At 39.6% G+C, this 14662-nt stretch overlaps 1 protein-coding gene across 1 annotated transcript in view; it reads left to right on the top strand.

The window, feature by feature from the left end:
- LOC141154650 (relaxin receptor 1-like) overlaps positions 1-13280 on the top strand; it is a 382748-nt gene extending 369468 nt beyond the window's left edge. The window contains exons 16-18 of the mRNA XM_073640924.1: positions 750-1160; positions 7907-8122; positions 9850-13280. Coding sequence (XP_073497025.1) covers positions 750-1160; positions 7907-8122; positions 9850-10037 — 815 coding nt within the window. The 3' untranslated portion in view covers positions 10038-13280. The remainder of the gene's footprint in view (positions 1-749; positions 1161-7906; positions 8123-9849) is intronic.
- The last annotated feature ends 1382 nt before the right edge of the window (positions 13281-14662 follow it).

Raw genomic sequence — 14662 nt, 5'->3', positions numbered from 1 at the left:
ATCCCTTAAATGTTTTTTTACGGACATGGCAAAAAAGTGCCCTATTTTTACGAACTGTGCTGTAATTTCTGGATGGTTGGAAACCCTGGCCTGCGGCAATTAAACTGCACATCCAAGGCAAATACTCAAGTCTCAGCTCTGGATTTCTGCTGCAGACTTTGCAATATTATAGTGATAACAGCAAAACAAAAGAAATGAGCCTGACTATAAGCTGGTATACGCGCAATGTGTAAGAGCACGTTCACATTGTGGCCATTTCACAGGCAAAACCCAAGGAAAAAAAACAAAATGAGTATATACCCTACAGAAAATAAATAAGTAAATGGTAATAATACATGTAAATAACGTAGGATACTTAGTTAACGCTATTTTGGTCAAAAAGCATAAAACCCATCCCACCGCGACAAGGTGTACCCATCGGGATGGTCCTAACCTGTCTCTAATTTTAAAACCTCACCATGTGTCAAACGACTTCAATGTGAATAAGGGCAGAGCAGGACAGAGTCAGACTGAGACATCCATCTATGGGAAGCTATACAGATGAGATACCTAGCTCAGAAAGGCGGTCACACCCCCATATTGTAGAGATGCCGATTCCTCTGGTGGACGCTCTCATGGTCATCATATTGATTTTATTCAATTGCCATTTACCCTGCTATCCTTCAAGTTTTGACCAACATTTTTTTTTAACAAATCTTACAGAATACATTGTAAAATGCCGAATTCTAATGCTGCCTTTCTGTCTCCAGGTGCAGACTGCCTGATGGGCTTCTACCTCTTCTGTCTAGGTGCATATGATATAAAGTTTCAGGGAGAATACAACAAACATGCCCAGGTCTGGATGGAGAGTTGGGAGTGTAAACTAGTTGGCTCATTGGCCATGCTGTCCTCTGAGGTCTCTGTTCTCATGCTTACATACATGACACTAGAGAAGTACCTATGCATCGTCTTTCCTTTTAGTCACTTCCGAGCAGGACGTGCCCAAACCTTAGGAGCACTCGCGGCCATTTGGGTTCTTGGCTTCTTCATCACCATCATTCCTTTCTTCAGCTATGATACATTTGGCAATTTCTATGGAAGAAATGGGGTGTGCTTCCCACTACAGTCAGATAGCACAGAAAAATCAGGAGCTCGGGGATATTCTGTCAGCATATTCTTAGGTAAGATGTTATATATCTTCATAGTGAATAGAACACTGCGCCGGTTGCAATTCATGTTGCAGTGTCTGGTTTGGCAACCGAACTTCATCCACTTGAAAAAGTTGAACATCACTTCTCAGAACTCTATGCTGTATCGCCCATAAAAATTTGTGAATAAATTGACAACTGGGTGGTACAAGCTGGGGGCGTGTCCCTACACAGCCTGGTACTAGCAGCACTGATTGGACACTCTCAAATGGTAACACCCATTGGCAATTTATTCCTACTTTTCTATAAGAAAAATAGAGAAATGGCAAAATGAAAGGGTGATCCAGAATGGTTATTTTGTCGGGAGCACAATTAATTATTTACTAAAGCAGACATATCAGGAGAACTAACACGTAATGCACAGGTAATACCTGTGGAGTGACCTACATTTTGATTAAAGGGGTTTTCCAGTTTATATAACCAGACGTGTTTATAGGGTGAGACCAGATGGAGCATCACTGAGTTGGCCATGTTGGGGCCAAAACCTACCGGGTAGTTGTTGCTAACTACCTGCCTGTTTTACCTGGCGCCAGCTCATAGCGAACACGGACCACTTCTGCCGACAATTCTGCTGCTTTCCATCAACAGAGCACCCCCTCTGGGCTGCTGTTGACAGGTCATGACTGCCAACATCATGCTGATTGACAGACGGCTTCCCGCAGTTAGGCAGCAGGGAGCTGGCTGTCTATCAACATGACATTGTCAGTCACTCCCCATCAACAGAGCAGAGCGGAAGAGAAGCAACTGCTCTGTCGACATGATGTCAGCGGAAGCTGCAGAATCGCTGGCAGGAGCAGTCTGTGACCGCTCTGAGTTGCCAGTGATCAGCAGCGGACAGAATATTGCTTAGGCCCATAGTAAAAAAAAATAAAATAGTCCCGGATAACCCCTTTAATTTGATTGTTTAAAAGGTGCTTGATTTTACAGATTTCACCCACCAAGATTTTACAGATTTTACAGATTTCACCCACCAAGATTTTACAGATTTTACAGATTTCACCCACAAAACTTGCCAGGCCATTACAATCAGCCATTAGCTTTTAAAACACTCCATCTAGCTTTAGTCTTAGGCTGCATCCTAGTGTAAGGCAAGATGGAGCATGACACATTATAATGCTATTTGATTTTTTTGTCTGACACCAAATGGACTTATATTCTAGAATGGCATCCGTATGGTGGTCTGTATAGCATCCGTTCATTTTTTATATCCATATGACATCCGTTTTTTACATTAAAAATCCAAAACAAACACACATTTCAGCTTTGCTATGGATCCATTAATACCTTAAGTAATCCTCATTTATAAGGGTACATTCACACATTCATTTTTTGGCCCATTTTCTGTCCATGTGGAAGGCGGATCACACACAGACTAATGTTAATCAATGTAGGAGACCAACAGTCTGTGCGCAAAAAAGATCGTAATATGCACTATAGTCATCTGTTTTTCAGACGAGACTCGCCTATTCATTTTAATAGGTTAAAAGATCTATTTTATGAATTACAGAATCTTTAACTGTTTCCTTGTGAGAGCGCACAACTTAAAAGTAACACTGGCCACCAGGATATTGGAAACATTAAATCAAAGCGATATTTGACCAGCAAGTCAATCACAACATGCTCAGAAATATACAATTTTTGTGGAGATATTGGCCCTGATTTATCAAGACTGACGCTTCTCACGCCAGTCTTGATGAGGGGTCTAATTCGCCTAATTCAATCAAGTGCATCTTAAAATTGACGTTTGCCTCCATGCGCCTTGTCAAAAATCTTACTTCAGTCAGGGAGTAACTCCAGTCTGGCGTAAAATTTGTGGCCACAGCTTGTCATGAAGTAGATGAGGGAGCGCCCGTCCCACCCCTGTCCTGCCCAAGCTCCACCCTTTTTGGCGGAGCTGGCTGAAACTAGCGTGAAAATATTATAAGTTGCAACATTTTTGTGCAATCTCGCGTTACACTAAGACTTTGCCACTTTTCACAGTGTTTTGCAAATCTGATGTTAACACTTTGATGAATTGGGGGCCCCTTGAGTTGTTTTCAGCCCTACAGAGTTTTCTACACCACAGATAGTGATGGAAAATCACCAGGAAATATCACTTTCTGATGAGCAACCCCCCGCTATTCATTGCTTTACTTTTCCTGTACCAGCATTGAATTATACAGTCATGGCCAAAAGTGTTGGTACCCTTGAAATTGTTCCAGAAAATGAAGTATTTCTCCCAGAAAATGATTCCAGTTACACATGTTTTGTTATTCACATGTTTATTTCCTTTGCGTGTATTGGAACAACACATAAAAAAAAACAGAAAGAAAAAGGCAAATTAGACACAACCCCCAAAATGGGCCGGACAAAATTGTTCGCACCCTCAAACTGGTATTTGATTGCACATGTTTTAGAATATATTACTGCAATCAATTGTTTCCTATAACCATCAACAAGCTTATTACACGTCTCAACTGGAATTTCGGACCACTCTTCTTTTGCAAACTGCTCCAGGTCTCTCATATTTGAAGGCGCCTTCTCCCAACAGCAGTTTTAAGATCTCTCCACAGGTGTTCAATGGGATTTAGATCCGGACTCATTGCTGGCCATTCCATAACTCTCCAGCTCTTTGTTTTCATCCATTTCTGGGTGCTTCTTGAAGTATGTTTGAGATCATTGTACTGCTGGAAGACCCATGACCTAGGACACAAACCCAGCTTTCTAACACTGGGCACTATATTGCGACCCAAAATACTTTGGTGATCTTCAGATTTCATGATACCTTGCACACTGTCAAGGCACCCAGTGCCAGAGGCAGCAAAACAACCACAAAACATCTTTGAACCTCCACCATATTTGACTGTTGGTACTGTGTTCTTTTCTCTGTAGGTCTCATTCCATTTTCAGTAAATAGTAGAATGATGTGCTTTACCAAAAAACTCTTTCTTGGTCTCGTCTCATCTGTCCACAAGATGCTTTCCCAGAAGGATTTTGGCTTTTTTATGTACATTTTGGCAAACTGCAGTCTAGCTTTATTATGTCTCTTTGTCAGCAATGGGGCCCCCCTGAGTCTCCTGCCACAGCGTTTCATTTCATTCAAATGTTGATGAATAGTTCGCGCTGACACTGATGCACCCTGAACAGGCAGGACAGCTGGAATTGCTTTGGAACTTGATTGGGGCTTCTTATCCACCATCCAGACTATTCTGTGTTGCAACCTTTCGTAAATTTTTCTGTGCCGTCCACATCCAGGGAGATTAGCTACAATGACATGACATGGTCTGCAAACTTCTTGATTATGCTGCGCACCATGGACAAAGGAATATTAAGATCTCTGGAGATAAACTTGTAACCTTGAGATTGTTGATATTGTTCAACAATTTTGCTTCCCAAGTCCTCACACAGTTCGCTTCTCTTTCTATTCTCCATGCATAGTGTGGCACACACAGACACACAATGCAAAGATTGAGTCAACTTCTCCCCTTTTTATCTGTTCTGAGGTGTGATTTTCATATTGCCCACACCTGTTACTTGCCACAGGTGAGTTTGAATGAGCATCACGTGCTTGAGACAAAGTTGTTTACCCACAATTTTGGAAAGGTGCCAACAATTTCATCTGGCCCATTTTTGTGGTTTAGTGTGAAATTATGTCCAAATGGCCTTTTTTTCTGCTTTTTGCATTGTTCCAATATACACAAAGTAAATAAACATGTGTAATTGCAATAATTTTGTAGGATAAATACTTCACTTTCTGGAACCATTTCAAGGGTGCCAACACTTTCAGTCACGACTGTATAATGTTTTCCTCACAGTTAAACTCAGAATTCTGTTTTCTGTTAGCCAAACTGCAATGGAACATGGGCGCTAGAAATGGCTATTAGAATACGTACATTTTTTCTAAAACTGAAATATAACAGACTTCCATATTCTAAAAGTCTACAATTCTCTCCTGACTTGTTATTTTAGTGAATAATTGCAAATACCATGAAATAGCTCTAGAGCATCTTTTCTTAAGACTCTACGGTGTGACGTTCCTCATTGTAAATTCTGAATAAATTGACATCTTGGTGTTACCTGTGCCCTAACATACTGCCTGCTAGTACCACACAGTGTATGGACATACCCTATCAATTTATATATTTCTAGGAGAAATAACAGAGGATCGGATTCAAAGACAAGATTATACAGATTTATTGTTTTATAGGAAATACAAGTGTTTTATTAACATATACAGTACAGACCAAAAGTTTGAACACACCTCATTTAAAGATTTTTCTGTATTTTCATGACTATGAAAAATGTACATTCACACTGAAGGCATCAAAACTATGGATTAACACATGTGGAATTATATACTTAACAAAAAAGTGTGAAACAACTGAAAATATGTCTTATATTCTAGGTTCTTCAAAGTAGCCACCTTTTGCTTTGATATGTAAAGAGAGGAGAGAACAAGGCGCAATGGGTGACTCAGTATTGCAATTGTTAGAGGGGTGTGAGGATGGCTACTAACCTTATGAAGTTGTGCACCTCTGCACAACCCCAGTGTAAAGCTCCACAAGCTCCGCTCTGTTGGTGGCTGTCATCTAATTCCAGCGGCGTTCACAGATCCTGATCTCTCGGTGGTGGATCACGTGGTCAGGTTAGTTGCATGTAACGCCGAGATAGACGCCCAGCTTCACCAACACCCCAGGCAGCGCTCCGGAGGGGTTAGGGCAGCGCAGCTTGGAAAACCTGGGTAGTGATTCTAATTAAATTCCTCCCACAGGTGAAAGAACAATAAATTAAAGGCAGGTCTACCGCACCCCAACAGGGGGAAAGGGACAATCAGTGAATATGAATAGCTGTACCAGAGCGCCAATAACAGGGCAAAAATATTAAAAGGACTGATTTATTAATATACACACAACGCGTTTCGGTGGACACAGCCACCTTCATCAGGTGAAGGTGGCTGTGTCCACCGAAACGCGTTGTGTGTATATTAATAAATCAGTCCTTTTAATATTTTTGCCCTGTTATTGGCGCTCTGGTACCGCTATTCATATTCACTGATTGACCTTTTGCTTTGATGACTGCTTTGCACACTCTTGGCATTCTCTTGATGAGCTTCAAGAGGTAGTCACCAGAAATGGTCTTCCAACAATCTTGAAGTAGTTCCCAGAGACTTGTTGGTCCTTTTGCCTTCACTGTGCGGTCCAGCTCACCCCAAACCATCTCGATTGGGTTCAGGTCTGGTGAGTGTGGAGGCCAGGTCATCTGGCGTAGCACGCCATCACTCTCCTTCTTGGTCAAATAGCCCTTACACAGCCTGGAGGTGTGTTTGGGGTCATTGTCCTGTTGAAAAATAAATGATGGTCCAACTAAACGCAAACCGGATGGAATAGCATGCCGCTGCAAGATGCTGTGGTAGCCATGCAGGTTCAGTATGCCTTCAATTTTGAATAAATCCCCAACAGTGTCACCAGCAAAGCACCCCCACACCATCACACCTCCTCCTCCATGCTTCACGGTGGGAACCAGGCATGTAGAGTCCATCCGTTCACCTTTTGTGCGTCGCACAAAGACACGGTGGTTGGAACCAAAGATCTCAAATTTGGACTCATCAGACTAAAGCACAGATTTCCACTGGTATAATGTCCATTCCTTGTGTTCTTTAGCCCAAACAAGTCTTTTCTGCTTGTTGCCTGTCCTTAGCAGTGGTTTCCTAGCAGCTATTTTACCATGAAGGCCTGCTGCACAAAGTCTCCTCTTAACAGTTGTTGAAGAGATGTGTCTGCTGCTAGAACTCTGTGTGGCATTGACCTGGTCTCTAATCTGAGCTGCTGTTAACCTGCGATTTCTGAGGCTGGTGACTCGTATAAACTTATCCTCAGAAGCAGAGGTGATTCTTGGTCTTCCTTTCCTGGGGCGGTCCTCATGTGAGCCAGTTTCTTTGTAGCGCTTGATGGTTTTTGCAACTGCACTTGGGGACACTTTCAAAGTTTTCCCAATTTTTCGGACTGACTGACCTTCATTTCTTAAAGTAACGATGGCCACACGTTTTTCTTTACTTAGCTGTTTTTTTCTTGCCATAATACAAATTCTAACAGTCTATTCAGTAGGACTATCAGCTGTGTATCCACCAGACTTCTGCACAACACAACTGATGGTCCCAACCCCATTTACAAGGCAAGAAATCCCACTTATTAAACCTGACAGGGCACACCTGTGAAGTGAAAACCATTTCCGGTGACTACCTCTTGAAGCTCATCAAGAGAATGCCAAGAGTGCGCAAAGCAGTCATCAAAGCGAAAGGTGGCTACTTTGAAGAACCTAGAATATAAGACATATTTTCAGTTGTTTCACACTTTTTTGTTAAGTATATAATTCCACATGTGTTAATTCATAGTTTTGATCCCTTCAGTGTGAATGTACAATTTTCATAGTCATGAAAATACAGAAAAATCTTTAAATGAGGTGTGTCCAAACTTTTGGTCTGTACTGTACATGACTAAAATAGACATCTCTAAAATAAAAAAAAAATCACTGTTTGAAAGATGATTAAAAAACCCTTGTATAATTACGAATATTATGCAAAACAGTTCCCCTCTTCTTTCTACAAGTGTATTTTAGATATTCCCTCCTTGTGGGAGAAGGTAGGAACAAGCTGACAAAGTTATACCATTTTGTATTGTACCGCGTTTGTTATGGACATTATGGTGCCGAGACCCTAATACTTCTGTGTTCTCTTCTGCCAGGGCTGAATTTGTTGGCCTTTGTCACCATCGTCTTTTCCTACAGCAGCATGTTTTACTCTATTCACAAGACAGGTGCCAAAACAGCAGAGCGTAGCGTACTCTCTCGAGAGGTGACCATAGCTAAGAGGTTCTTCTTTATTGTCTTCACCGATGCCCTCTGCTGGATTCCCATCTTTTTATTGAAGGCTGTTTCACTCACAGAGGCAGAGATTCCAGGTAAGATCATCATGTACCTTAGACTAAACAATGAATACAAATCCAGTATATGATAAAAGTGCCTCACACCTGCTGTATTCTCCCCAAATTGTTATTGTACATTAATAAAACTTTAACATATAGTATAAGTGAAGTTGAAATGGAAGAAATACAATATACTCAAAGTGATGTAGCATGGGTTGGCCAGTGCACAGGTCAAGGCAAGTATTTAGCATCCCCTAACCCGTGGACCATTACCTGTCCTTGAGTAGCTTCCACCAGTCCAGTATTGAACCCCTAATCCCCAAGCACATGCTTTGTATTTTAAGAAAATGCTCCTGTAGTTTTAGTTTGAGCTTTAACCCTCTAGTTATTTTCAGCATTTTTCTGAAATCCAACATTAAATTTTGAAAAAAAAAGTTCTACTTTTTACATTATATTTTTGGTGTTTATGTATCTATTTTATTATCCTAGAACTAAACATACCTCTATCACTAACCTTAGTCATAGCCCTATCCCTAGTAGTAACTCTAACCATAGCCATAGTTAATGGTTACAAAAAGTATGTGAAAACTTTATTATAATTATAATAGTTTGTTATATTATAGTTTATTATAATGTTCCTGTTTTTGTGAAGGGATTCTTTTAAAATTTGGGACAGCTCCCCTCAGACGTCTCCACCTCTCTTTTCTCAAAATGACAAGTAAGAGTATAGCTAGGGAGCTGTGGAAGAGCACAGTGCAACCATCTTATTCACTGGCTATGCAGAGTGCAGCAGTCAAGTTGAGTTTGTCATCGGTTGCTTTGCTCTGCCAAGATGACAAAGCTCACCTCATCATACTGAGAGATTTGTCATCTCAGTGGTTGACTGTGCAGAGCTCAGCAGCCTATGATAAAATCATCTGGACTGATGTGCTCTGCATAGTAACATGGGGTTCCAACAGAGGTGTCAAAGCAGCTTTTGGCTGCTAACACATCTAGCTCAAAAACCTTTCTAAGAACTTTGCCCCTATATAAGCTTATTATATGAGTAAGCCCTGAAATTCAAAAGTTTTCAAAAAATGAGTGGGTTTACACACACCGTGTTTGGGAAACACAACAACTTTTGTGTTTGTTTTTGCTGCCATTTTTGAGCCATAGACAGAAATTACTTCTTTTCTTCTTGCCGGAACTGCTTTTGCTTAAAAAACTACATTCAAAACTGTAGTGGCTGTATAGCTTGTTAGTGTACGCATTTATCTAGGATGAATGAAAGTTCGCAAACGCAAAAGGCACACACAATCGTTCTTTTCTGAAATGTAATGTTGTCTGAACTTGATAATTTGACTTCACAAAAGGGACCGATTTCATAAACCTCTTATGCCCGAAGTTTGGTGTAAAAGCTTTTGGTGTTTTGACTCCAGCTATGTCAAATTTTTGAAAAGTTAGATGGGAAGGACGTGTCCAAGTGCGATCCAACAAATCCATCATAATTTATTCCACAAAAGTTGAGTAAATTGTATCAGACATTACCCAAGAACATTTCTGATGCTGGCGCGTGGCAGCTGAAGGATGCGCCAAATTCAGTCAGAGGCATATATCTTTTTAAAGATTTTGGCACATCTTACTTCAGCGCACTCTGGATCAAGACTGGCATACAAAACACCAGTATTGATGAATTGACCCTAAAATATTGCATTACCACGGGATTAGTGTGCTTTGTTTCTGCAAATTTTGATATGAAATGTAATGCTTCTCTATATTCCTAGGTACGATTACCTCCTGGGTGGTGATCTTCATTTTGCCAATAAACAGTGCCCTGAATCCCATACTGTACACAATGACAACCTCCTCCTTCCAGGAGAAACTCAAGCTATGTTTACAAAGTAAAAGACACCAACTGCAGGAGTCGGGGAAAAGCTTTACATTGGTATCTATTCACACCAACACAGCTTAGCACTGGTGGATTATTGAACACTTGCTTGAAACCCGTAGTACTCATTTCATGATTTAATTTTGTGCCTTTCATAAAATCATGGTATCATGGTTATCCATCCAGATGGGATGTAGGAGCACAGTCTTGTGGCCAATAGTGAGAGAGACTTCTCATAACACAATGAGTTTTCTCCTAAAGCTATGGCTGATTGGAAGCACCAAGAGCTCTACTGGATGCCCCTGCTTCCTATGGAAACTATGAATAAGTGACAACTGAGCAGATCTGACGAGTAGTGGAGTCGTCTAAACATCAATCGGGAATATGAAAACAGAAGATTGTGCTCGTGTGTCAAGAAGGTCATCCTGGTCTATGAGACTACAAACTCACATAGAATCACCTGAAGGTGAATCCTTTATAACTGTGAGGCACAATTTTCATTGCAAAAGAAAATCATTGAGGACGACTGGCAAGATCCTCTAACTCAAGGTCAACGGTTGGATTTACAGATTATATAGCATTAAGCTGTTGTAAGAGAAAACCAATGTGAATTCTGTATAAATAGACTTGTCTGTACATATATTTATAACATTTCTTATGAAGAGATCTGATGTATTATAATTTTGACAACTGTGTGTATGATATTGATATGTTTTTAAAGAGGATGTTTCACCAGTTTGAGTAAGCTAAACTGGCCACATCATGGAATAGTGGTTGCAGAAGCTAGATAAAATATACTTTTTATTTTTTTTAATTTCTCATTTCTGTTGCAGAGATATTAGCTTGCAACGTTTAGTTTATAATTTATGATAAACCCAACAGGGCATCACTGGAGATTATTTCTGGTGACTTGAAATTTTGCCCCTATATTAAGCTGTCCAATCATAAGTAGGAGGTTTCATACAGGGTAAAAATAAAGAACAAGCCCACTGATGGTCAAAAGAAGAACAAGCTTTCTCCTGTGACATATATAAGGAAATACAGCTCTGCTCTCAGCCCTGATATCTGCAGATACTGAGTAGTGTAGAGCAGAGCTGAGTGTGATTAGACCTTCAGCTTTGATCTCAGCCAGTATGGTGGAAGCTGAGCTAAATGTGATTACAAACACCTCTTCTGCAGCTCTCCTCTCAAAGTGCTGTCAACTCTTCTGTATCCCCTTCCTCCCATATTTACTGCCTTGAGATGAAAGCTGAAGGTGTAATCACACTCATTTTTGCTCACAGTCTCACAGAAGCTTCAGAGACCAGAGCTGTCAGCAAAACTGTCTAACATTACATCTCATGGGAGATGTCATGTTCTTCTGGCCTTCTGGTGGCATTTTCCTTTTTTCCCCTGCATGACACCTCCAGCTTATGATTGGTCAACATTATGCAAGGAAGAAGCACACACCCCCAGAGAAAAATCTATAGTACCGTTGGGTGTATCATAAATTACCATCTAAACTTTATAGGATAATATCTCCGCAATGAAGGTGAGAAATTAAAAAATAAAAACTATGCTTTATTCGGCTCTGCAACCACTATTCCATGATATTGCCCGTTTAATATGCCTAAACTGGTAAAACATCCCTTTTAAACACAAGTATTGATTAATTTGCCCAAAACTGAAATATTTAAAGACAAAATAGATTGTTTTTCTCATACTGGAGAGGATTAAGGTGTTCCACTTCAAAAAATATTTAGGAAACGTTTTAATAGGTTAGTTAGTTTCTATCTTGGTATGGTGATAGAAGGACTCAAACATAAAATGGTTTTAAATTATTAGTATAAATGTTATGTTCCCCAAAAATGAGAAAAAAGTGCAAACAAGACTCCCCAGTGCAATCAGTAGTCCCTTTGCCCCATCATATGCACAGTTGCTTCTGGGCAGATGGAAAGCCACATTCATTTTTGCAGAAACCATGAGCCAGTGGCATCCAAAGATTGACTTCTGGCTCAGGTTCGTAGCTGATATTTTTGTTTTATGGAGGAGTACGAAATTAGAATTTTAGGAATTATTGAGAGATATTAAGTGGTAAGGTTTCTCCTTGGGGAGAGTGACATGCCAGGTCTGGCATGCCAGTATGAGGAGACTTAAACACCTTGCATGCTCCTCTTGGGAATTAAATATGCAAATTGTCTCTTTAGAGAGGAAGAGGACTTGAACTCTAGTGCCACCTATTGTAAGTGGCAATCCTACAAGTCAATAACGACCCTTTAACGAGCCTTGAAATATGACTTAAGATAAAAGCCAAATCAGAATCTCAATTTGTCATTTTGTCCTAAGTCATATTTCAAGGCTCGTTAAAGGGTCGATATTGACTTCAACTCTAGTGCCACCTATTGGAAGTAGCAATCTTACAAGTCCTCTTCCTCTCTGAAGAGACAATTTGCATATTAGAGATATTAACTAGCTCACTGGGTCTAAGATATTTTTATGACATTTAGCCAGAAACACTTCTGTTTTTGAATGTCTTAATTTCCAGAGGCCAAAATGTATGTATACAAGCAGAGATCTTTAGTGAGAAAAACCTCTTCAAATAGTCTATTATAATGGGAGAGCACACATCCCTATTCAGTAAAGAAGGGCATCCTCAGTACTTATGGGCAAGATGAAATTACTCAAACTATTCCAGTTTTTCTAGGCTGATGGATGACTTGAAAAACTGCTTCCTTGAACAGGACTACTCAGATAAGATCTTGTGGAAAATATTTTTGACAGCCATTTTATCGGCTATGTGGATACATTTTTTAGGTTCAAGGAAATCTGAGTAATCGGAACTTTTGATGAAGCCCATAAAGAAATCAGGGACATACTAAAAAAAACATGGAATATCCTTTTTAGTTGATAAGGATTTAAAAAAAATCTTCATTGAAATTGGTATGTCACGTCCAATTTCACTTGAAGAATAGAATGGATCATGGAACCAGTGGTATGGCCATTTCTCCAAAGTGTCCCCGGAGCCATTTTTTCAACAGGACAACACCAGGCCGCATGTTGCTTGTGCTACTGTAATCAGCCTGCATGGCCTAAACGTGCTACCATGGCCTACTGTGTCTCCAGACATGTCTCCGATCTAGTACATCTGGGACGTCAGTGGTCAGAAATTGAAAAAGGAACTGCCAGCTGCGGATTTTGATGATTTGTGTGCTCAAGTGCATTCAGCTTGGTAGAATATTCCTCAGACAACCATTAATAACCTCATTGATAACGTGCCAAGCCATGTAAGTACGTGTATTTCTACAGTGGCGTTCATACTCGATACTGAATAAATCTTGGTGTTTTAAACATTTTGTTTCCATTTTTTCATATTATGCATATTATTATGTTTATCCATCCTGTGATTTCCAGAATTCTATGACATTTCCTTCTTAGTGTTGCAATATTGTTGTTGATGACTGTATATTCAGTCCTGTGCAAAAGTTTGTCAAGTGTGGAAAAAAATTGCTGCAAAGAATCAATGCTTTTAAAAAAAATAGAAGTTTAATAGTTTATTTTTCACAATTAGCAAAATGCAGTGAAGCATGGTGGAGGTTCCTTTGGGCTGCATTTCAGCAAATGGATTTGGGGATTTTGACAGGATTATTGGTGCCTTCAATTCTGAGAAATACAGACAGATACTTATCCACCATGCAATATTATAAAGCAGGCATCTAATTGGCCTAAATGTATTCTGCAGCAGGATAACATCCCCAAATATACAGCTAATATCATTAAAAAAATCTTCAGCATAAAGAAAAAGAAAAGAGTCCTGGAAGTGATATGGCCCTTACATAGCTCTGATCTCATTATCAAGTCTGTCTGGAATTACATAAAGAGACAGAAGAAATTGCATAAGCATCAAAGACACTTAAAAAATGACCAAAGAGACACCAAAGACGACACTTCAGGAAAAATATTGCCGTTGTTTTCTTGAAGCGTCTTCTGTATCAAAAACTCAGGAGGTAAACAAGCGTCTAGAAGACGTCATGTGTGTGAACATACCTTTAATTTGCAGTATTTTTTCCACACTTGTGTAAAACTTTTGCACAGTACTTACTGTATATATAATTAACACCGGAGCACCAGCAGTTCTTTATGAGCTGTTTCAGCATCTGTGACTTTCAATGAGGAAACTCACTGTTTTTAACAATGATGTGACCATTATATTAATCATTGTGGTTTTATTTAATGGAATCCTCCTACATCTCCGGCATGCGTAGTATGGGCATTTATTGGCCAAAGAATCATAATATTACAAGATAAAACCTGCATTGTTAGATCTTCATATTAGACACCAGGTATAATGATTAATGATAGTAATAATGCTTGTTTGCCCCTCATTCACACCTTGCAGTAGTATTTACTTTGTATGTGCATTCTACATTTTGTATAAATATATACAAATATATACGGTGCTCAAAAATGAATACACCCCCTTTAAAACGTAAGATTTTAATTAAGATCTCACTGAGCACAACAACAATCTCAGAAATGTTGACAATACTGGGTTTCATAGAACATTTTTTTAACCCAAAACATGAAAGTAAAGTTAATAATATAACTTTCATTACAAAATTTTCAGTTTTACTCAAATTAGTTGATGCAAAAAGGAATGCAGCCCACATCAAAAACTACTCTGTCTAGTGTTTTGTATGACCTCCATGATTTTTAAGGACAGGACCAAGTCT

This window comes from Phyllobates terribilis, unplaced genomic scaffold, assembly GCF_046119375.1.
Source record: "Phyllobates terribilis strain yellow unplaced genomic scaffold, ASM4611937v1 Scaffold_7__3_contigs__length_470593459, whole genome shotgun sequence".
Taxonomy (NCBI): domain Eukaryota; kingdom Metazoa; phylum Chordata; class Amphibia; order Anura; family Dendrobatidae; genus Phyllobates; species Phyllobates terribilis.
This window is presented reverse-complemented; position numbering and strand designations above follow the sequence as displayed.